This window comes from Rissa tridactyla, chromosome 12 (genome assembly GCF_028500815.1).
Source record: "Rissa tridactyla isolate bRisTri1 chromosome 12, bRisTri1.patW.cur.20221130, whole genome shotgun sequence".
In the NCBI taxonomy this organism is placed as follows: Eukaryota; Metazoa; Chordata; class Aves; order Charadriiformes; family Laridae; genus Rissa; species Rissa tridactyla.
Window position 1 is genome coordinate 10321180 of NC_071477.1, and position 24849 is coordinate 10346028.

Sequence of the window (24849 nt, forward strand, 5' to 3'; positions counted from 1 at the left end):
TAGTGGGTTATCATTGCATGTGGCGCAGAAAAGCGTGTTTATTATTGTGTATTTGGGGGATCCAAACAGCAATTTAACCTATCTGAGGACTAACTAATTTTGTGTGTATCACTGGGAAGCTCTAATAATAGCACACAAGCAGTGAACAGAAAGAATAGTATGGATTCATGGAAAGTATACTGTGCTGTTTAAAATACTTTTTAAAATATCAAGGCCTAGGGAAAGCTATCTAACTTATGATTCAATTTTATTTAAAATAAAGTTACAGAATAGGAAAGAGATTCTGTAATGCAAGTAAGCTTCCCTGTGATAAATATTTCACTTTGGTACAGTTCCACCAGCATAAGCAAAGCGAGTCAGAAGAACATGTCTGAATAGTAATCAAGTGCTCTAATAAGTCTGGAAGCTCTTTTCCTGACTTCTGAAGAAATGGTAAATACTTGCAAATAAAAAATAATTTATCCGTAGATTGTGTAGGTGAATCAGCACAACTGTCATCTTTGAGAGTCACATTTCGCACTGGGGGTTTGATTTTGTACTTTCTCTTAAATTTTTGTCTGTCGGGTGAAAAAAAATCAGAAAGTGTAAAACTATAAGAAAGCACAGCATGCTGTTAGATTACAGCAGTAATGTTGATAGCAGCCTTCCCCTGAGAACCTTGTTTGATTGCAAACAAGATTCTTCCCAGTCCACATATAAAACTCTGTTTATCTCTTACAAACAAAATATAATGGTTTCAAATGATGGTTGACAGCTTCAGTGAAAAAGGAGTTATAACGAAACCTGCGTGTATAGGAGTGACTCAAGAGTTAAAAGAACAGCAGCACCGCTGAATCCATTTAGCTGGCAAAGTGGTTTTAATTGGGTTGGTTGCTAGGGAATGGCTCCAGCACCATGTATTTCAATGAATTTAAACATTGGACAAATGGCACACCTAAGTCTGCTTAAATAATACACCTGGTATTGGCTCCAGCCGTATTCAGAGCAGGTGTGCATTGTTTCTTGCTAACCAGTTTTCCCTTATTTTGCAGTTCCACTGTGTGTGTTACATGCTGTTACCATCTTCTGTGGTGGCTGCTGGGCAAGTTGAACTTGCCATACCAATTCTGTATTTACTGTTTTGCAGTATGCTCATTTAAAAAAAAAAAAAATCAGTTAATGTAAACATAACTAGAAACAGCTTTCTAGAAGTAGGCTCAAAGCAGGATTAATTTATGTACTTGATACAAGAATTAACTTGATACATGTTTCTACCTTTTCTGTTACAGGAAGAGTCAGATACTACTCTTGATTATATTGGAATAACTGAATTATTTGACTTCAGTGAAGTTGAAGTGGGATTATGCATGGGACATTTGTGCTAGGACTTGCGTTAGCGAGGTTGGGGGTGCCAGTGTGTGCAAGCCGCTGCCCGTTACTAGTTTTGCACACAGCGCCTGTTACACCTGCGGCAAGTAACACTAATCAAAAACGTGTTAAAAATACCACTTGGAGGTAGAACTGACACCGGTCATCCCTGTGCATCCTGCCTGTACTGCAGTAAAACTGATATTAATTACTGACAGCAGTATTATAAAGAAGACTTTCCTTGGTGTAAATGCTGCTTGGAACAGAACTTGGCTCCGTTCTCTTAAAATAGAATAAGTGTACTGAAGTCTGGCTTTAAGTCACATTATAAATGTTGAAGAGATAGTGTAATGTTCTGTGTTGCCACACAGGAGAATTAAGTTTGTCTTTATTCTCATTCCCCATACTAACAGGAGTTAAGAACAAAAAGAGGCAGCTGTATCTAATTCAGGCTATGAAGGGAATCAGGGACTTGTTAAACTCGACCATAAAGCATAGAAAATAAGAGGACGAGACTTTCTCGAAAGCAGCCTGCTACGAGGTTTCATAGGCTTAATAAAGGTCAGCTAGACGCTCCAGCTGAAGAACATTTCATAAATTTCTGATAGCACTTTCCTAAATATAAAACAGGAGTGACCAGACCTGTCAAGTTCATATGTGTAATCTGGGAGAAAATAAGAGGCACACCTAATTCTCCTGAGAGCCACTACAGATTAAGCATCTTTAATATTGGAGGATGGCCTGCAGAGGCACATAAAGCAGTGGACCATCTGTACCACTCAGATCAAAATGCATCATTGGAGAGGGTGCTATATTAAAAGTGAAGGCTGATTGGGGCACTGCTGTGGAACTCTTCTGGCTTTATCTATGAGTTGCAGATTAAACTTGTTGACAGAAACGGGGAAAGAACTGTTAATAGAGACTTTATGTCATATTTCTTCCCTGAAGTTCACTGAAGACTAGGGGTTAAAAAAATCAATCTGTATTTGACCACTGGCAATCCAGGCGAGAGACTCTTCTGTTGCTATTCTGAGAACTATTTAAAGCTGGCTTTTAGATTTTACTGCATATATGCTGTTAGTTGTGGCATGCCTGTCTTTTATGAATACGTACTTCAAGAAATGGGTTATTTTCTAAAATTGCTTTAATTTTCTTACCTAGTTATTGGTATGAGTTTTGCACGTAATTACATACTTTGAGTTGGTTCCCAGCAGTACTTATCCTGATAATAATAGGAACGTAACACACCAGAATAGTTGAAAAATCTTCATTGAGGAGGGGGCTGAGAAAGAGATAACAGGTTTGGTAGAAGATGCCTGTTGTACTTGACATGAAATTCTCTCTTCCACCCGCAGTATCCTCTCAGAGATAACTAATTCTTTTAACTATAAATATACAAGTGTGGATAAAGTAGCTGTGGAATAGCAGTTTATGTACACCCCCAAATGCATTAAGTATTTTATGGATAGATAAGCAGCTCTCTGAGCTGGGGCAGCTTCTATTTTTAGATACAATGGAGTGAGTGAGGGGCAATAAACTGTGAGGAAAAGACAGGCTGAGGGGTGAGAGGCAGTGAGGTCATGAGGTTACTTCCATGCATTTGTTTAAAAAAAAAAAAGTGAGAAAAATGCAAGGAAGACTGTTACATGCACAATAATCCAAAGCGAATGTAGTTATGAGCAAATACAACAAGAAAGGGCAGCCTTCTAAATGCTGCAAGAAAAGTCAGCAAATGCTAATATTCCAAGAAGCTATTGGCTAGCATAGAGCAGAAGAAAAAAACTACATTAACTTTTCGACCTTCAGAAAAATGTTTGTGTGTAATCAGTTTTGGTTTTGGTTTTGTTTTTTTTTTTAAACTGAAGTACCTATGGAGTCATTTCTGAAGAGCAGAAGCCATTTCTCTATTCCCTCCCGCAAAAAACTAGTGTCCAAGAATATGTGTCTGCTCAACTAACTTCCCCCCTCCCCGCCCCGGCTTTTGAAACAGATCCAGGTTTGCCTCTCAAGCTGCTTTTGACTACTCTGGATAGTAGCAACACATTGAATCTGACATGATTCTTCCCAGTTGTACTGCTGCAGATGGAATTCTGAGTCCAAGGAATGAAAATTGATAGGACTTGTCGGTGTTCCTTCTGCTATAGCCTGGCAAATCTCTGAGCAGCAGCAGAGGTACTAATGCTGTATCCGTAACTTTAGGAAGCTGGACTTTTCTCTTTCCCTGCCCATTGGAACAAGTGCTAGGATATTTAAAATCAATTTTTAGTTTTAATGAAAAAAGTTAATTTCACCTGCCTGTGAAACTCGCTGGAGAGACTAGCAAGAAAGAAGGATCTTTCAATTCCTTAAAACCCTATTAGTATACATTTTTGGAAAGCAGCCTTAATAAATATTGCATCATACTATAGCTATGTATCTGTTGACTTATATGAAAATTCAATATGCATTTTTTAAATAAGCATAGAAGCTGAGTATAATTTTTCAGACCAGTGGTTTTGCTATTGCATGAGAACTTTCTTAATCAAAGTTTATCTCAAAGAACAGACACCGACAGAGATGAAGTAATAATGTGGCTATGAAATAATCTGCTGGAGGAAAAACTGTTTTCCCAAGTGGCTTTAGGGACAGAATAGCCAATGTATTTCTTTGGGTAAAACACATTGTGCTGCGTTCTTTCTACACAGACGTTTCTGGTCTTCACAAAAAGCAGATAGTCTCCCTTGTGTCATTTTTAATTGATTTTTCACTGCATTACAAGAGATCGTTGGCACCAGTCCAGGAAAAGGCAGGCAGCAAGTAGGGAATTAATCAAAAACTGACTCATTGATCACTGTATCTGATGAAATAGTTAGTACTTTATATTTTCAGTACAGTTTCATACTGTTATTTTGATTTCTGAAAGCAAGAGAAAATCCCTTTATACCAGAAGATCACTGAGCAAAACTGTGATTTCAAAAATTCTTCAGCATTCATTGGGAATTTCCTTGTAGGAATTGCTAAGAATTTTTTATTGGCTCATTAACAGTAGCAGTACCAGTTAGACGTGCTCTGTTTTGCAAACAAGTCAATTTTGGGACATTGTATTTTATGATGGTGAGAAGTCATAGGCAGCGCAAATCATTTTTATGCATCCATTCCCAAACTTCTGCAGTAGTGGGCCTTCAAACATGTTCGTTAATAATAATGCTATTTTTAAAAAAGAATAAATCTTGGAAACCAACACGAATGCTGAAGGGATATCACACCGACATCAAAGCTGTAGTAGACTTCAAACAGTATCATACCATAGTTCCAAGATCTGGGCAGCTCTGCTCTCTAATGAAATGTGTAAGATAAATCAATGTATAACAAGTCTTCTATCTGAGAATCCTCTATGAATTTGTAAATGTGTTGTTAACTCAGTAAATTTTACCACTGTCCTGTTTAAAAATATTCATAGAAGAGGGTTTTTTTCCTTCAACGTCTGCATTTTTGATGCAGTAAACAAAAATGCCATCTCAAAACATCACAGAACCTTAAGGAAGAAGACTTCTATATGTATCAAAGCAAAAGTAAGAGTCTGATGACCTGCTAAATCCTTGAACTTGCTGCCGAATTTGGGCATGGGCTGAGGCTTCATTGCCTCCGTTGGTAACAGCTTATGAACTGTGAATTTTTCATGTTTCTGCTTCTAGCTAGCACTAGAAAAACATTCAGTTGCTTTGTTGTTGTTTTGTGTTTGTTTTTTTTTCTCAGGAGTTAAATTATTTCAAGTATATTGCTTTTTACTTCTTTGGAGAGAACCTTGCTGTTCCTTGGTGGGGCAGAGGGGTCAAGGTACAAATAAATACTTGTTTCCCTCTCCCTTACAGGCGACCTGCAAACAAAAAAGAAAGAGAAGCCATTAACTCACCTTGTTCAGAGAGAACACTAAATCAGCACAATATGGCACAGCATAGTATTGTCCTTGGATTATTCGTGATGGCGGTTTTATCATTGTTGGATGGAAGTTCAGCTTTCCTGTTAAATCAGCGTCTGAAGGGAAGATTTCAAAGAGACCGTAGAAACATCCGCCCAAACATCATCCTTGTTCTTACTGATGATCAGGATGTAGAACTTGGTAAGAGCCCAACATAAAGAGAATTTTAGCTAACGAGTATGGCACTGCTTTTCCTTGAAGCTTGATGGTTGCGTTCAAAATAATTATCTTTTTTCCAGTGTGAAAAATGATAGGAAGAACAAGTAGCAAAAGTTTAAACCTGCCTTTCTGTAGAAAATACTTTCTGTCTGCATGCAATTCAAGGACAGCAAAAGTCAGTCTCAACTTAAAATATCAAACTTCCTGTTTCTGTGGAAACATGAGATTCCTGCCTATCTGTCTTCATCTACACCCCTAAACTATGCTCCTGGCAATTGCAAGTATAACCTGGGAAGCTACGTGCCAAAGCAGTAGGTTTAAATTCATAACTGATTATTGCACCATGTAATTACCCAAATTTTTTCCTGTAATTGCAGACATTCATTACATGTACAATTTTAATTTTAATTACTTAAACGTTACCTAACATAGTCATACTATTCCTGGTGTTGTCCGTTTAGATGCGTAGTTAATTACTGACCAAAATCACTTAGTATGAAAAGGTTCTACCGTGTTATTCAACGCTATGTTAATTGTTGAAGAAAGGAGATGAAGATTAAACACACGCTTTGCCTAATGATTTGGAATAATGAATTAACTGACGGAGTCTGGGTTTTGTTCTGTTACCTGCACAAGCTTATATTTACCAAATGTCTGTAGTTAGGAGAAGTGATTAACAAGAACCAGTTTACATTAATAATTTTGCATTAGAAATATGCTTTTAAGTGAGTATAAAGCCTGGATCATCTGAAAGATGAGAGGTTGTATATGTGTGGTCTGGTGGGGTTTTTTGACAGTTACTGCATCAAATTTCTAGAATGAATGGGAAAAATTGGAAAACAGACCTCACAGAAGAAAAAGAACGCAATAATAAAGTTAATGAACTTGTATTACTTATACACTTACTCATCTAGCTGAAAAGTTAATCACAGCAACATGTCAGTATTCTTACAGATACTTCCTTTTTATCAGTATTACTGCATGTTTGCAGGATCACGGGTGTCACGTTCTTCTCGGATGTGGCAAGAAAGCCTGCTATGGCAGTAACCCCGCTAAATACAATGTATTTAAATTAGTAGGATCAGAAGAGTTGGTGCTGTTGTCACTTTTTTCTTTTTTTAAAATGGTTATTTGGATCACAAATAAAGCAGTTTCAATAATGTATATCCAAAAGAACCTAAGTACGTTATCTTGCAGGCTCAGAAGGTGGTCCTAAAAAATTTATCATCTTCTGTTTTATGCTGGCTTGCTTGTTTCTGATGCAATTGTCTAAGTCCTTTGGGCAGTATATTTCTCTTCTCTGATAATCTGATGCTTTCCAATTTCAAGCATAATGGGCATGTGTCCACACAAATTAGGATCTAACTAAGGAAAATCCATTTGATGAAGCCGAGATTTGATATTTGTCATTTGCTGCTAATGGCTCTGTGAGACCCAATATTTGTTTGAATTAATTTTTATTCTTGTCTATTGTCTGGTGAGCTGTCCAAGTTAATCAAAATTGCCATTTGTGGGGATTGTGGTTAATGCATTTAAGAAAGATGAAAACAAGATGTGAATTAAAAATACAAGCTAAGGAAAACTTGGAAGCTATGAAAGTGTGGACAAAGCTGTGCATAAGTAAGATTTCATCTGCTTCTAAGAATATTCTTAACTGATGGCAGTTGTAGCTTTCATTGTTGTTTTTTTTTTTTGTGGCTACTTCTGAGGCAAAAGGGAAGACAATACAATCTCAGGTGCTCTTAACAGCCTTTCCTTTATCTAATTTAAGATAGATTTAACAATGTACCAGTAGCAGGTAGAGTTTACCAGAAAGACAATGGCATCATTTCAGAAAAGGAATAAAACTTTTTTTTTTTTTTTTTAATTTGCACTACTGTTAATCATGAGTTTCACTTGGGAGACCAAACCTCAGCCTTGTATTGAAAAAAGGAAAGACTGATGAGGGGCTGATGAAAAGGTTGCAGAATATCCAGGTCAAAGGAGAACGAGTGTAAATTGTAATGGATACAAATGGGAGGAGACAAATGAGAACACCAAGAACTACTGAAACATACACACTCAGTTGACTGTCTAATCAAAAGAGTTGTACTGACAAGCAGAATATAAAGAAGAGGACTATATTGATAAGGAGAAAGAATTAATTAGAAAGAAAGACTTTTTTTTTCCCCCATTAGAGCCATTTAAGTCCAAGTTAGTATAATGCTGATGTCCCCTGTGTGATGGACTCAGCATCTCCAGTTTAATTAGGTTTTCCTACCATATTGCTGTGGTTTAACAAACCAGCTTATTTCATTAGTTCATAGTTGGAGAAAGATCTGATTATTTAGAAGATACTTCAGCCATGTTAGAGAAATCTGAGTGCAAGGTGATTTGTATGTTCCCACAACTTCCTCTGAAAAACTACAGAAGTGGCGTGGAAGATAATTTTTGTTAGTATCATACATGGAGATTAGGGCCTTAGAGCTTCGTTACAATTAAATATGAGGGGAAAAAAAAGGAAATGAAGATGTGAAAAGGGTGCCTAATGAGTTTCAAATAGGATAAAAATAGAAGGCTTTAGGGGACAGTTAATTAACATTCTGGGGTTCGGTTAACTTACCTGCGTGTGGATACTGCTGTGTAAATTGTGCTTCAGAGTAGACTAAGTCACTTGGGCCTTAATACAAGTTCTTCAACAGCTGGAGCTCCCAAAAACTCTTGTAAATTATGACCTCTGACAACAAAACACAACTAATGAGAAAATCAATATTATTTTGTAAACAACTGGTATATTTTCACCATTAATATTAGTTAAAATATCAGCCTTGTCCCTAAAGTGAACTGTGAAGACAGACTAAGCAAAGTTTTGGATACCACGCAAATTTCAAGTGGATTTTCAACCTAGGTTTTGCTTCATTTTGTTTAGTAAGCAGCTTGAATGCATCAAATTGATTGAACTTTTTGTATTTTAACAGTAGTCCAACGGATAATTTTTTTTAAATAGCTTGAACTAAATCATTTTTATTTATTATCAGGCATTTTAGACAAGTAGCAGAACGTTTTCTGAATTAAATATTGACACTTCAAAGCATGACTACCCTTGGTACATTCACTAATGAAACCCCAGAAGGTTTTCCAACTCAAAAGGTGATTTGATGAGGTTCTAGTTGCTGATTAACACATAACTAATCTTCTGCCACAGAAAGATCAGTTTCTACTTTTTCTCACAATTCTGTGTTTGTATTGGAGGCAAGCTGAAGTTTTGGTTGGCTGGCTTAATGCTGTTTAAAATATTTAAAGCTGGCCTATTTAAGATTGTACAGAAGAGTATGCTGGATTTTTACCTTCCAGTGATCTGTCACTCTGTATTAGTTCTCAAGCTGGGGAAGCAGATTAGATCATATGTTTTTGTATTAAAGACTGTTGATATATAGGCCCTTGTCATTACAGCAGTTTTATTAAAGGAGGTTACTGTCCCCAAGGGGAGTCTTAACGTGTACTGTTATTTATGCACAGATGCCTCTGTCATTTAAAGGAGTTGTTAAATTGTATTTTAATATTGGGATGACAAAACATTCTTTCGTTCTGCCTATTTATGCTTGGGCTGGCTCATAAGACAACAGAGGAAACGGATGCAGTTTTCAGGCTCACATAATGTATAATTGACTGTTATAATTGTTAACTGTGGTGTTAGTGCCTTTGAGTGCTAATGCTTATCCCACGGTTACGGAAGCAAAAAGTCTTGATTTCTTCAGAAATTTCTTTTTAATATGTGAATTTTATCAAGTTCTAAAGGGGGGAGTGCAGTAACCTGCCTTGGTTCTTGTCACAAAGTGATGTGACAGGGGGGGTCTCCAACCTGAGAAATGCAGAAACATTTTTTTTAAAACTTTTTAATATTCGCTCCAACAAAATGATCTCAAGAGAACTAATACCATGGCATTTTTTAGGTGAAATGACCTACAGTAGCAATGAACCTTCCTTCATGGTGCCAGAGAGTCAGATTTCATATGTGGCTTATGACCATTTTCCCTCTAGGTTTTGACTCCTGGTTATATCAATGTGCCCTGTATCAAACCGACTTACAGTTGCAATTTCATAATGAAATCTCTGCCTAAAGAGCTTAGAAGAAACCTAAACCCATTATTGACAGAAACTATATACAATTTGTGCCAGGTGGTTGCAGGATGTATTGATTAAAGCTGAACTATTAATTCAACTCAACCTTGGGTAAGTTAGCCCCAACCCTACTCCAGCATGAACCCATATCTTCATCTCCATGTTGTCTATTGGCTTTCCTTGCTCGTAACAAGAAGGGAGGATTGGTGATGGAAAGGATTGCTTTCCTTTGCAAGGTCATGCTGATGACAGATATCATTACAAGTTATTTGGAAAATGGAAATTCTTCCTAGGTCAAGTATAACTCACTCTGATGCAGTTTTAACTATCAGGCACCGATAGATGAGGGAAACTAAATGTCTTTTCTTCTCATCCTTGGTGTCTCTGCGTGTGGAAAGAACTGTGATATGTATCCAGATTTAGTTAGGTGGATGTTTAGGATAAAGATCCAGTCTTTGTCCAAAGCCTTCTCTTAAATAGGAAACAGAACAGCCATTTGGCAGCAGTGTGGCTTTTGGTAATTGTTGGCAAAAAGACTTTTACTCCCGTTACTCTAATTCATTCAAGTCCCTGCCAGCTAAACTTGCTTGGTTGGTTTTAGATGATGGCTATAAACTGCGTGGTGTTATCTGTCCCAGGTAGTCATCTAAAAATCTGATAGTGCAGAACCAAGCCTAAGAAAATTTAGAGACTTTTAGGTAACACTGTTATAAAAATGAATCAAGTGGATGGATAGATAGAAAGAAAGGACTCAGTGGGCTGGTTATGGAAATTATGAGGGCTTTACTTCGTTTCGGTGAAAGCTACCGAAATCAATACCTGCTAATACTTCACATTAGGGAAAAGAACATTCTATCTACAGAACAACTAACTCTAGCAGACCCTGCTTGAGCAGGACTTTGGACTAAATAATCTCCAGGTGTTCATTCAACCTCAATGCTTTTGTGATTCTGTGATTACAATCCTCAGCCTTTTGCAGAAGGTTGGTACAAAAGGCAGTGCATCAGTTATCTTCTGAAACCAAGGATTAAATAATACTTAAGGAGCATGCAAACTTTGATCATGGTTGCTGCACAAAGTGAGCTACTGGAACAGTACTAGTGGCTCCAAAAAGGCTGCACAGACAGTGCAGATAGTTACAGGGGTAAATCTTGAGCTTAGAGAGAGAGAAATTAAAAAAACCATTATGATCTACGTCAACAGGTTTGTGTCAAATCTTAACTTAGGACTGCAGTATTTGGTCCTTCTTAAAACAATTCGAGAACTTTGCTAGAGGGGAGAGAATAATCTCTTTGGATTTGGCTTCACTATGAGATTGCAGTGCCCTTACTGCCTGTGCTTCATTCTGGTCTCTGTTGTAACATGTGAGCTCTTAGTTAGCTTATGTGACTGAAACAATGAAATAATTCTGAGATGGTTTTCTTCTTCCAGGTTCTATGCAAGTGATGAATAAAACAAGGCGGATCATGGAACACGGAGGTGCTCATTTCATCAATGCCTTTGTGACAACACCTATGTGCTGCCCATCTCGCTCCTCTATTCTTACGGGGAAGTACGTCCACAACCACAACACTTACACTAACAATGAGAACTGTTCTTCTCCATCCTGGCAAGCTCAGCATGAAATACGTACATTTGCAGTGTACCTCAACAACACAGGATACAGGACAGGTAAGATCAAGTCTGGCTCCATCTGAAAGCTTCCTTAAACTTACTAGTACAGAGGCTAATGTATATAATATTGTCATTTGTTCTCATACTGGACTGAAGCAGTGCAGAATGCCAGAGCTCCCGTTATGCATGTACTTGAGGAAATTTAAAAAACAAAATAAACAACAACAAAAGACAAAGACTTTTTTCATAAGCTGGGAAGGATAAAATAATGTGCATGCTTGAACCAAGGGCATAGCACATGTAGAATATGCCCTGCAATTACCTGAAGAACAGACAAGAAAGATTCTATGGAAAGGAATTAGTCATTTGAATTTTTCATAAAACAGATAAATTAATCAAACTAAGAATACATGAGAAGGGACTGCTCCTTCTGTGCTTTGGGGCAGAGATGTCACCTTGATTGGTTTCTCCAGACTTCCATTCCCAGAAAGATGTTTAGGATAAATTACGACTGAGGAATAATTGGAAAGATCAAATGTAATCCTGAGAAAATTTGCATGTAGTCTTTGCATGCAGTGCTTTGTAGGAGCAAAGATCCTTCAGAAAGGATTTCAGAAAATATGTAGCATGTATTTCACCCCTATTTCCTTCTTGCATTCTCCGGACATGAGATTTAAGGTCCTTGCCTGATACAGTGGTTTTGTCACGTTTCTTGCCTCTTGTCATGATGAGAAACAGGCATAAGCCTGGTTCTATTTGTGTTATTTGTAGTACGTATACTATGGTATAGTAGTATAGTTGTTATCGATAGTATACATTTGTTCTTTGAATTTATAGTATTTGAGGCGTCCAGAAACTAGTATAAATCTTGAATAATAATTGTAACAAGATCATTATTTTCTTTCACTATTCACGTGAGTTTTACATGTCATTGCTGCAAAGTCTTCATCTTAAAACAAATAGGTAATTTCCTCGTTTTGTTTTTCTAAAATAAAGACCTGAATTAATCTGGAAAGAAATAAATTAGGGGAAGTGCCCATGCCTTATTAATTGGTTGCTGTTTCCCTCCATTTATCGTTCCTGGCACTAATACCAGTGATCGTATGACTACCACCCCAAGGTTAATGTTTTATTCTTCGTAGATTACTTGTTTTGTGTTTACTGATGTTTGTCTGTTATAATAATTTTTATATTTAGTGACTATATTTCAAGCACCTGCACTTTCTACTAACTTGCACAGCTATTGCAAGCATCCTCGTATTCATATGTCTTATATTTTTACATTATGGTTTAAATTTAGACCAAAGATCTTAATGAATCTGTATCACATTTTCAGTCTGCCACTCAATTTGCAAACTTAATTTATTGGAATGCACAGAAATAGTACTTTTACAAGTAACAAAGTAATCTTTAGGTGTAAATGAGATCCGCATTCATGTAGTTAAATGTGATACGTTATTAGATAAATTTAAATGGGAATTTCCATTACTGGAGGCTGGTGTTCATTTCTGATCTCTGGTTAAAGTCTTGTTGTTCACTGTGAAGGATAAGAAGGTGTTGGAGTAAGAAGGTATTTTTTTACCTTTCTCTCCACCCCCCCCCCCCCCCCGACCTGATCAGATTTACCTGATTTACCTTTTTTATCAGAAAGAGCAGGAAATTGTACTTTAGATCTCAGTTTCTCAAGTTTCCAAAGTGACCTGCTAAGGAGAGTATTTTGGACATTATGTTTCTCTGAAATGGGGATTCGTCCTTGAACATGACTGCAGTCTGTGGTAGTACTGGTTCGCCCTGCAATCATACAGTTTAGCTTCTTGATCCCTTTTTTTTTTTTTTTTTTTTGAAGAAGGAGAAGAAAAAGAGGCCATGAGAAAATGAGAAATAAAGCCTTTTGAGGCTTGATTTTATATTTTAGTTCACAACCTTGAAGAGAAAAAGGGACAAATTTTGGAAGGGAGTTTGATATTTTTTTCTTAATTCATAAGACGGGCCTTGTCCCTGTGTTTCTCTTCTCTCTCTTCTCTAAACTTGAAGGAAGAAATTGTACTCTCCTACCCCACTTAACCTTCCCTCTGTTTTTCTTTTCTGCTAGTTGTTTCACATCTCCTTGCCCTCTTCTCTCTATTCATTGTGATCTCCATGTGTTTTGTTCTGTTACAAAAGACGATTCTGCTGGGGACCGTTCTTCCTGCATTGTAGGATTTTCCCTGTGGTGGTGGCATTTGTGGCTTGGACTGTACAGACGCGTGCTGCTGCTGACACCTTTGGGCAATGTGCTGGTGGGAGCAGCATGGCTCAGGTTTCTCCTGCACAAGTTGCAAGTAAAAAATATGAGAGCAGGTGGTAAAGGTGCAACTTCCATATAACTGTTTCTCACTTTCAGCCTTGGTCATCAGTTTTATATTTCCCAACTATGGCACTTTAAAAAGTTTGACCAACTTTGTTAGGCACTAGACTTGGCAGAATAGAGGTGAAAGGAAGAGGCTGAGCTGAAGGGAAGTTCTGTCTTTGGCTTTAATAGCCAGGATTTTGACCATCATGCATCGGGCTCAGTGTCACTTTATGTGGATCAATCAAAATAAATATCATGACAATGCAAAGGATGGGTTTTCCTTCTACAATGGAAGCCACTGAGGCAGTAGGTGTTACAGGTATGTCTTCCTCTGCATTAACCTGTCTCACAATCTAAAAAATGCCGGTGTCGTGAATAGCAACTGAAAGGCTGTGTTCTTGTTACACAGCCACTACACGTAGACAAGTTCCCAGTCTCAGTATATTAAGAAATCGGTCTGATTTTGCAGAGCTTCTGACATCATTGTCCTATTACATATTGTGGGAAATTGGGCAAGAAGGACAATTTATGTAAAGAAACCAAGTCAATTAATGAATTAATCTTCAGAAAAGTCAGTGAAAGACATCTGAATCATTACTAATTTAAAGTAGTGGACAGTAGTACTTTCAACTTTGAGCAGGAGATGATTAGAATGGGAAAGAAACAAAGAGATCCTGTGACAAACATTTCTGAATGTCAGGGAATTTCTCTGCCAAAGGTTCCTGTGTAAACATTTACAGAGAAAATGTTCTGTTTTCCGTGAACATACACATCTCTTTCTGCGAGACAGCTTTTAAAATGCACAATGCATTGTTGCATGCTTGGGTCCTGCAGCAGCAAATACCAAGATGTTTTACTGGAATACAGATTTAAACTTCCCCTTAGACATTACTTAATGAGAAAAGCTTCTCGTTTCCATTTGCCTGGCTGGCTGAATGATTAGGTCTGAAAATTGGTGACCGATTCCAGAATATTTTGTCAGCCTTATCTGCAGTCAGGAAATGAAAAGACATGTTTATCTTATTAAATTCAACAGAATTAGGGATGGTGGGCCAAATTCAGCCTGGCAGAAGGACACTTTTGCTTCAGTGAATTTTCTGAGAGAGTTCTGTTCATTTATGTTAGGGCTTAATGTGGCTCAGTATGCAGCAAAGGCAGCACACATTTTGGCTAACTTACCATCCTTGTTCCTGTTGAGCAGTACCCTACAGTACAGCTAACCCTATGCAGTTAAATGGACCTATTAACTAAGGAAAAAGCTGCTACTTGTATGGTGATATGTCAGTATCTCACTCTGATGATAAGTCCATATTTAAATTATGCAAGGAATTAATAAATGCCATTTTGTAGCAGTCGTCTATTTTGAACCTAGAGAAAAGTCATTGTGGGAGGTCCATCTCTGCCATTATAAAAAATTTCTTGGGAATAAAAGTAATAATCATTCTTAGCACTTTCACGGGGCTTTACAATAATTAACTAATGAATTCATTAAAATTCAGTGACAATCTTCCATTTCCTCCCATTAATATTAGACTAAGAAGATACGGTGGCTGACTGCATTCAAATAATTATTTTTCCACTTCACTGTCTGAGCCTTTGACATTTTGAAGTGATTTTAACATTATAAATTGTAAGAAAGAGGGGAAACGCTATTGGTAAATGTTTATTAAAGGAGGAACGAACCTGAAAAATATGTGACCAGGTTTTAATATCTACATACATGCCAGGAGAAAAGTTCTTAGATTATTAGTTTCCTGCTGTAGAATTTGCTGTCCACAATAGTTGCTGGTTTTGATTACAGAAATACTTAAAACTTAACTGAAGTCAATCTCTATGTAGAATTGCTTGGTAGGGAATTATTGGTGACCTAAAGAGTCAAAGGATAGACAGAAGTACAAACAGAATAGAGAAGTACTTTCTACAAGGTCCCATGCAGGTGAAGAGCAGCATTAGAAGAGACGTGTTGAATTTTGATGCACGCTCCGGTGCCCAGGCCACTCTGCTGTGCTGCGCTCTTCTGTCAGGTTACGTGCATATAAAGAAAACAGATTTTCCAAGTCAGAGTAACATCCTATATGCAGGACAGATAGCTTTTGCAGCTGATGAAGAACTGAAGGCCATTTTTAAAAATAATACCCAAGCAATTTAGGAGTCAGACTTAATTTTCAGAAGTGATTTGCGCAATTAGGAACTGAAGCGTTATGGTATTCACCTCCAAGACATCCAGGTAACTTTTCAAAACTGGATATCAGGTTTCTGAATTATTTATCTTGAAGGTAAATTGGTTTCCTTAGATCTTTTCCTCGCTATATAGAAATATTATCTTAGCAAGGTCTGTCAGATTGTATCTGTTATATGGTTTGAGACCATTAGATTTGAAAATGGTGTGAAAGAAAGATTCAGCATAGTGGCTATATCGTGATAGCTGTTATTGTAAAAGGAAACAAGGATTTGTGCTGGAAAGGATGTAAGAATAGAAGATGATGTATAGCCCAAATCCCCCCTTCATGTTACTACTTCTGGCAGACTTGGTCCATGACAGTGAATTATTGAACTGGCATATCCTGCAAATATTCTGGAGAATCACGTTTTCAAACAAAAGGCAGTTCTAGATTTCCTTCCTCATGTGGATTAAAGACTTTTTTTTTTTTTCTCCCGCGGTTCTAACTTCAGTTCTATACTATAAGTTGGTTTCAGATCAAACACGTATGTATCTTTTCCCTCTGTTTCTATAAATTGAGTTCTAATCATCAGTAATTCACTTTAAACATATTATAATGTATGCTAACTTAAAATGAGAACACAGTAAGTAGAGCTGTGGTCTCCTGAGGATTACGCAGAGGTTGTAAAAGTGAAACTCACCTGTACAGCTACTGTTTCATCACCTGTCTTCTGCAGGTAGTTTTACGTTATTTAATGCGCGTTTTAACTATCCTGAAGAGAGGACTAGATGCACTTCTGTGAATAACTCACTGAGTAAAATCCGGTCAGACCTTCCCAGGAGCCTGAGGTGAAGGCATCCACGACTACAGAAATAAGTCTGTGGTTCCCTTATTTCCAGTCATATTGTGTTTCCTTCATGCTCTCTCACTTATTTCTCCCCCGAAATCTATCTGTTTTCAACATAAAATGTTGTGGGTTGTGAGAAACACCTCATCGTTTTCTTTCCCCCTGCTATAATATACTCTTCTGATGGGATGCCAATTCTAGCATTTAAAGTGTAATGGCTTTGTCGTACTGATTTATCATTTCAAGCAAGAAGTAATTCGTATCTTCATATTTCTTCAGAAATAGGATTATCATTTCATAGCAGTCAAAACAGCTAAAAGTTAAACAGTACATTTGCACATTGTGAAAATATTTTTAAAATCTTTGTTAGTTTAGATCTTCTAGGGTGCCAGTACTTACGAAGTAAAAGAACCTATTGGCTTCTTAAGTTTTGAATCTTCCAGTGCTATTCGTGTTCAATATTAGGTAGCTCATCAGCCAAAAAGGAGAAATTGATTCCCTCCGTCTCACTCCAATTTAAGATCTTTTGTTTTATCCAGCTAGCAATTTAAGTCCTTGTGGTATCTTCTTGCATTGTTTTTGCTTTGCTTTTCTAGAATGCTGGGGTTTTTTGCAGAAGTCTTTCAAAATCATCAAATTTAATTTAGTAATGTAATTTACTGAATACAGTTTTCCTAAGTTGTCTTTCCTATATGCCCAAAGGTGTGAGTGTTCCATGTGGCCCGCATGGATACATACTTGCCCTGTGCAGCAGTGATACACAATTTAGTGGGCGCTGGAAAAGCTTAGTGATACGGAAGTTCAAAGCCAGAACAATAAGCTGAATGCCAGCTTTAATAAAGTGCGTGGGAGAACGGTGGTGATTTCAAAGACTCACCAGTGCCTACAGTGTAAACGTTGCAGGTAGATTCTAATTCCAGTTTCTGTAAGTTGAATTGCCTTTGAATTGGAACATCCTCGTGTCTTTTTGTGTGTTTTAGTAGCACGAGTTCTGCCCTGAGACCTCTGTCTTGTCTGCCAAGTTAGAGATAGTAGCACTTCCCATCCCTCTATCCGTGGGAGGACTATGTATGTTTTTGAGATGGATGCATTTCAGGACTGTAAGAAGTGACTAGTTGTTTACAAAAAAAAGAGTGTCAAATATATTTTTTTGTCAAAAGTAAAAGGTAGGCAAGCAGATAATAAACTGTAGAACCTAGATTTCTTCTCTTTCAGTGAATATCTTGTTGAAAAGAATTCTGTGGTTGTATTGAACCAGGGCTGGACTTTTCTCCCAATTGGATTCAGTAAGATTTTATTGGCTTTATTTATGAACTAATGCTGTTAGTAGTGTTCCTCCAAGTTTATTGCTAGGTGGAAAAAAACAGCTTTGTTAAAGTACAGCAAATATTTCTTCTTGCACAGCATATCTCACTAGCTCCCTGAAAGCTGGCAATCGGGTTTTCCTCAAATCCTATAGACAAAATGACTCAAAATGAAATTCTTTTGGAGTTGTCTCAAACAGCATGGTGCAGACTTTGGTGTTTTAGTAAAGATTCGGTGTTAAGCTAGATAAGCTTTTGCTTAGACTGCTTATTATTAAAAATGGTCTAACAGTCCACTGCTGGGGAGGTTTTTGATTTTTATGTGTGGAGGAGGAAATGTTTCATGTGATGAGAGCAGGATAAATCTAAAGGTTAAGATTCTTCTGTGACCATGATGCATAAAAAAGGGGAGTGATTACCCATGGTAAATTTTTAATAAAATGTCTCACTGTTGTGGTGGTTTTGACATTGGGAAAGGTTTTGTGGAAAATATGAATGGTCAGAATTGGCCACCAAGGCTGACTTGCGATAGCGAGCTGTGTTGTAGAGTAGTGCTCTACAGCAGGGAGCCAGCCAGCGCCCCTCCATTCTCTTCTGCTGCCCATATAGGAAAATATGCTCTTGCGGTACATGAAGTCATCTTGTCCTGAATTGTAATAAAGGTTGATGATATGAAGATTGCCATTTCTAGATTTTTTTCGTTTAACTTTTGGAGTATTTGTGTGTGAGAGGGACGTTCAGAAAGATATGTATGTCTTATAATTTTAGTTCTGCTTAAACTTTTGTAATCTGTGCCATAGACATTAGTGAAAGGGGGCTTTGGCCCCAACTCCACTGGGAATTTGCTCACCTGAGAAAGACAAGCAGGACTTGGCTCACCATCAGCATTCTTCTGTTTGATTCCTTGTTGACCATTTCAAAATATTTGGTTTGAGCCCTTTTGTTTTATTTGGCTTCATCTGCTCCCCTTCAGCCAATTCCCCTGGTTCATTAAATAGATCTTGGCACTGGTCCTTGGCCACAACTGAGAAATGTGCAATGCAAATTCAGGAAGAGGAACAAAGGTGTCATAAAGATTGCTGTGCGTTGCCTTTGTCCTGCTAGATATCAGACTAGTCGCCTGGCATAATAAGAAAGCCGGTAGGCTATTCTTACTGCAGTGGTTACCAGTCACTGTACAACATGTTTTTTACAACTATTATGTTTCATGAATTGTAGCAATAATTTTTATTCCAGTTACAGAGAAGAGCTGTGCATGTAAAGGCCCTTGCCTTTAGTACTACTCTTTTTATGTCCCTGTGGTGGCGGATGGAACATGTGATCTATAAAAATTTTTTGTGATATCGCTGTACCGTAGGTTAGAGAAAAACTGGGCTACTGTGTGCGATAGACTAAAATAAAGTGTGTGTGTGTACACCTGTACTTCTCTCCTTAGTCTAACTGATTAAGTTACTTCAATGAATTCATCATTTCAAGGACTGTTGCAGATGTACAAAAGAAAAGAAATAGTAAAAAATGTATTTGGAGCCCAGTCTTCCTTAGCATCCTGAAACTGGTGGAACTAAAGGGATCTGAGAACAAAATATGGTCTTAAGCCCCTCTTTTCCTGCTTAAAAATACCCTAACATTTAGGAACTCACTGTATATTTTGTGCAACTCATTAGATTTACTGCAGTTACCAAGGCATTAATACTAATGCCTTATCTTCTAATCTTTGCAGTAGTGTCATATTTTCTGTTGTCACCAAAGGTGCCAGCTGGGACCATTTTATTCAGGTGACTTCAGCACTTAAGAGTTACTGATTTTTGGAAAAACTGGTCAGTTATTTTGATACCTGATGAGAACTGATGTCTCTTGAAAAACCTTTCCCATGGAACCAAATTTAATGCTAAATTACAGGATGTTATCTCGGAACCCCCATACTTCTGCTGTAAATCCATTAATTTCACTGGGGTTATTCCATTGTACGTTGTCAGTTAGAGTATATTTGGCCATGATGTGAATGCAAAGCTGACTTGACCTTTGGTCTTACGACTTGTTACATGTGTACTTAGCCATGCTGAGAGTGCTTTCTCATCTGCTTTCCTCTGATTGCCTCTTACAGGACAAAAAGTACTGAAAGTAATTTTTCTAGATATACAGCAGATAAAAGATCAGAAATGTCCCCCCTGTCCCAATCGAAGAACTGAGAGATTGCTCAAATGTAGCTAATTGTTCAACTTTGAGCTGGGGAAAACTGGTATCGGATACAGAAGTAAAAGATTTTAGAGGGGTAAACAAATGCCTGTGAGTAACTAAGACTTGCAGCTCAAAACCTAAGTTAATACCTGGAAAGTTGTCTCTTGTAATATGACAGAAAAACAGTGCTTTAAATATGTCTTTAATGTACTTAATGCACAACATTCGTGTTTAAATGTAGAGGGCTAATAGCTTAAAACATGAGTTTAACTTCACAGTCACGGTGGTAAGTACAATTTAATGGAGTGCTAATAGGTGGATACAGCTCAGTAGCATGAAGGGTATGAAGAGAAGACTCCAGGAGGAGGGCTGTGTGGTATGAATATTGAGCTTACTGTCCAGGAGTAACAAAAAGCTGAATTCTACTTTTTCTCAGCTTTGGGATTTATTATGAGAACATGAATATTTACAAATTCTAGTCATTGTTTCTAAATTCTAAAATCCTGGAATCGTGTATATTCAACTGAAGATGGGCCTCATAAGTCACTTAGCCCATCATAGCATCACTGGCTAATTCAGGTTGGAGGGGACCTCAGGAGGTCTCTTTTCCCCCACCTCCTCAAAGCCTGCCCCAGGCCGTGTTGCTGAAGGTTTTATCCAATCTAGACTTGAAAAACACCCAGGATTGGAATTGCACAGTCTTTCTGAGCAACCTGTTTCGCTCTCTAACTCTTCTCTTTGTGAAAAAGCTCTTCTTTACATTCAGGCTGAACCTCGCTTTTTTCAATCTATATTGGTTCTTTCTTGTCCTGCCACCATGCACCACCATGAAGACCCTGGCTTTGTTTTCTCAATAATCTCCTCGCTGGTGAAAAGGTTATTATGTCCCCCTGAAGCCAGGCTAACATTGCTCCACAGAGTATATTTTTCTAGCGCATAGCCTGACTTGGCTCTACGGATAGCAAGAGCTTTATCTTTCACTGCTTCCCAAGAGAATGTAGCGCATCGCTGTCAGGAAATTATTACCAGTACTCCTCTCATGCATTCCTTTCTTGATTTCATCTTCTTACTTTGTTTAAAATGAGCATAAATGCTATGATCATATTGTTAAACAAGTTTTTAGTGGAATGGATAAGTGATCGTGGCCAGTAGTTAACAGAACTGTGTATAAACAAGTGACTAACTACGGTCAGAATCAGAGCTACTAAATCAAGGAAAATGAATGAAAGACTGAAATTCTGTGTCTAAATCTGATCTGCTGGCAATTTTACACTGAGGAATCTCTGTTGACTTCCACTGCATTCCTGTTTCTAGTTTGAGAACTAAAAAAATTCTGTTATATCCAACTCCCAATGTTGGGCAGTCCGTATGGAGTAAATAGGGATGAATGATCCCCTGCATCATTTTATTGATGCATTCTGAATTATCTTAGTTTTCAATTTAATGCAAAGTTTTGTGGATATCCTTTGTTGCTGCATTTTAGTTGTGTTAAGTATTTTTAGGTAGGTATTAGGAAAAGAATTACTGTTTTAAAAAAGGGGAAAAAACACAACAAACCTGTAGAGTGTGGTAGATGATATACTAGATGAGAGATACTGGTTTGAATATTTCCAGTGGTGGTAAATGGTGCTCTGATGTCCATTCTTTTGATTGTGCTCTTACACTGCATTTGACAATATGCCAGGCCTGCTTTTTAAGCAACGAGCTGTGGCCTTGGTGCATCTGCGGTTGTGTTACATTTGGAGCAGACCTTCGTATTAATTGGTAACGCAGGGAAAATTCTTTCGTGTGCAATTTTTTTTTCTTACAGGAAGAGTTTAAAAAACAAAACCTCTTGTAAAAATTCCACTCTCTACCAAAGAATTTTCCAGGTGCTTATCATCGAAGGGCGAGACTCTGAGAAAAGAACCTTAGAAGGTTACGAACCCCTGCGGAAGTGGTAACAGTGTACAAAGGACTCAATTCTTGCATATCCTGTTTTCTGGAGTCTTAGGAGAAACTATGTTGTATAGTATTTAAAGCAAAGGAAAATCACATTCTTAATGCACTTATTAAAAACAGTCACTTGGATGTTTTTTAATGATCATTTCATAGACTGGGTATAGGAACATGGCTGAGCATTTCAAGCAGCCTCCGTGAATGTGTATTAATGAAATCTTGGAGCAGTTTGAAATTGGGTGTACCAAAGGCATGTGTACTCCAGTGAGCAGCTGTCTCTGGTGGTGAACTAATCTGGTGAGGGGAAAAATTGTGTTAGAGAGAATCTTTACAATCCAAAATCAAAATCTTTCACCAGCATTGAGAGAGATTTATTGTAACCCAACATTTTGTACTACAGAGGAGTGACATTTAAAAATTTTTTAATAACAAGCCTTTAAATGGCTGAGAAGGAGAGGGAAAAGAAAAAGATGTGAAATGGAAGATTGGAAACAGCAGAGAAAATTATTTAAAGCACTTTGACATCCATGAAAGATTATAAAGACATCCTGAATGTACAATGGGGGGTATGCAAAAGGTGCTGGAAGGAACTTCCGCCAGACTTTCCTTTAATGCCTCTACAGAATAACAATGAAGTAATTCTTTACAGAATGCCTCTTTCCTGAGTTCTTCAGCTGGCTCAGCCAAAGGGTTTAGGAATGGATTGGTTCCCGTGAGCAGAAATGCCAAATATATCTCTGTTTGGATAGACTGTGTTGAATGGGGGACAAAAGGCTTTGGACTGCCTTGTGTGTACCTGCTACTGTAGACGCTGGTCAGTGTTTCAATCCTGGGTTCTTTGTTACTAGGACAGGAAAAAACGTGCATCTGTATTGCTTTATTGCCCATAATCACTGTGATATCCCTTTCATTCTTTAAAAATTAGAAGCTGTTCATAAAGCAAAATCATTTGAAAAAGTGTATATCCTGTATAAATGCAGTCCCTGAGTAATGTGATAGTTTTTCTTTTCCAGTGGAGTAGATTTTGCTTTGTTCTTTGCTGCTAGTTTTCTCTGCTTGGTTAAAGAAGATGTCAAGAGGTAGTTCAGGCCAGTGAAACAAATTCTTTTCTGCAGCATGCGTATCAATCACTAAACCCTTTTGTAGGTGCTCATCTGTAAAATAGCACAGCACCTTACCCACTTTTGCAAAATATTTTGAAAGCACAGTGTAATTTTAAGGATTTCTTTACTTGTGTCCCAATAGATGTGCCTTCCTCATCTGTGATGAAAATCTTAATTTTGTCAACACTTTCATCTCTTTTGAACACTTTGAAAGATCTCAAACGTTCAATTTCTCTTGGCTCACCTTACACATTAATTGAATACACTGAAATTCATTGAGAACGATGATTCAAAATATGCTTTTGCATTCTACCTAAGCACTTTGAGTTGGATCTTATGGACATTCAGTGCACAATGTACTTACTTCCTGTAAATTTATTTAATTCCATTCCACTATATTATTTTGTTGCTAATATAATGTTTCCCATTTTTTTTAGGGGAAAAAAACCCCATCAGGTAATGATATGGAATTCCCTCACTGTTTTGAATCACTGTTTCTCACTGTGTCTGTCTTTTGGACTGATGTTCAGCCTACTACAAATAGATGTAAATCCATTGAGTTCAGTGAGGCTGGCCCTTTTTACGCTGGCTGCAGACCTCTTCTACTCTAGCCACAGTATCGCTCCTTGCATTTGTGTGAGTACAAGAAGGTGCAGTAACAGACACTATAGGCTGCAAGCTTAAAAAAAAATCTTTAAGAACCTGTGAACTGTGAATTGTGTGCTCAGATCCCATAGCTTATGAGGTGAGGTTTAATCTAAGTCTAAGAACAGAATCTTAGATATTCTGTTGTCCGTATAGAAGTACAGACGTTCACAATGGACATTGTGAGATGTTGCAGACGCTGTGTGCCTCTGGATTAAAAATATTTGTAAGGCAAGTGGAACAAGTGTAAAGATCTTTGTGCTAGTCCCTGGGGTAGTGTTAACTTGTATTGCCAAACCATTCAAAAATTGAGATCTGAGCTCTAATCATGGAAAGTCAGATGCTGAATCATGGTGCAGTCTGCAGACCCAAGAGCAGAATTTTGCCTTTAAGTTTTTAAAAAAACTAGCTAGACAAATGGAGTCTTCCAGTATAATTTATCCTGTAATTGCATAGTGAAGATATAATATATAAACCAATACTGAAAAATGTGTTCCTTTAAATTATTTATTTTTTTACTGGAATACTGTGAAAGCATCATTTGGTACATCATGTACTTTAGAGAATTTGTGTCCTTCTCATAGAAACATAATGCTTTTCATTTTCCTTAACCGTTTTCTGGAAAGTAATTTGTGTCTGTACACTTGTGGCTTACAGAACAAGGCTGGCATGTACATAGCTCTTCTGGGAGCATGGCTCAAAGGCCTGCCCTGTGTTCTGTGCTCATTCTGCACTTGTCCTGCCAACCATGCTGCTGCTTCATTTGTTCTATGCAGCAAGTTTAAAATCTCATCATATTTATGGTCCTCATTTGTCATTATGTCTCCCAAGTCAACCTCCTATTAGTGACTTCACTGCTTCTGCCAGTTCCTTAGGTGGAGATGGCTTAAATGGGTGTAACCAAAATGAAAAATGTAGCTAAATTGGGTGATTCAGAGTAGGATGAGATAATGTGGCAACTGGTGCTATTTTAAGCATTCTCTGTGTTGTTTGTCTGAATGTATCAGGCACTGAAGAAAATAAAATGGTAATTGTGGTCCAGTTTCTCGCATACATAGTCAGGTTGTAAATCAAAAAATCTGTATTATGGAGCTCTGAAATAAAGAAACACAGGCGAATTTACAACTCAGGACTTATCTCTTATCCAAAATGTATCGGAAT

General features: G+C 37.6%; 1 protein-coding gene across 11 annotated transcripts in view; it reads left to right on the plus strand.

Moving 5' to 3' along the window:
• Positions 1 to 24849, plus strand: part of SULF2 (sulfatase 2) — a 167594-nt gene that overhangs the window by 95842 nt on the left and 46903 nt on the right. For all 11 annotated transcript variants that reach the window (XM_054217960.1, XM_054217969.1, XM_054217963.1 and 8 more), the window contains 2 exons: positions 5199 to 5446; positions 10997 to 11236. In XM_054217960.1, coding sequence (XP_054073935.1) covers positions 5272 to 5446; positions 10997 to 11236 — 415 coding nt within the window. In that variant the 5' untranslated portion in view covers positions 5199 to 5271. The remainder of the gene's footprint in view (positions 1 to 5198; positions 5447 to 10996; positions 11237 to 24849) is intronic.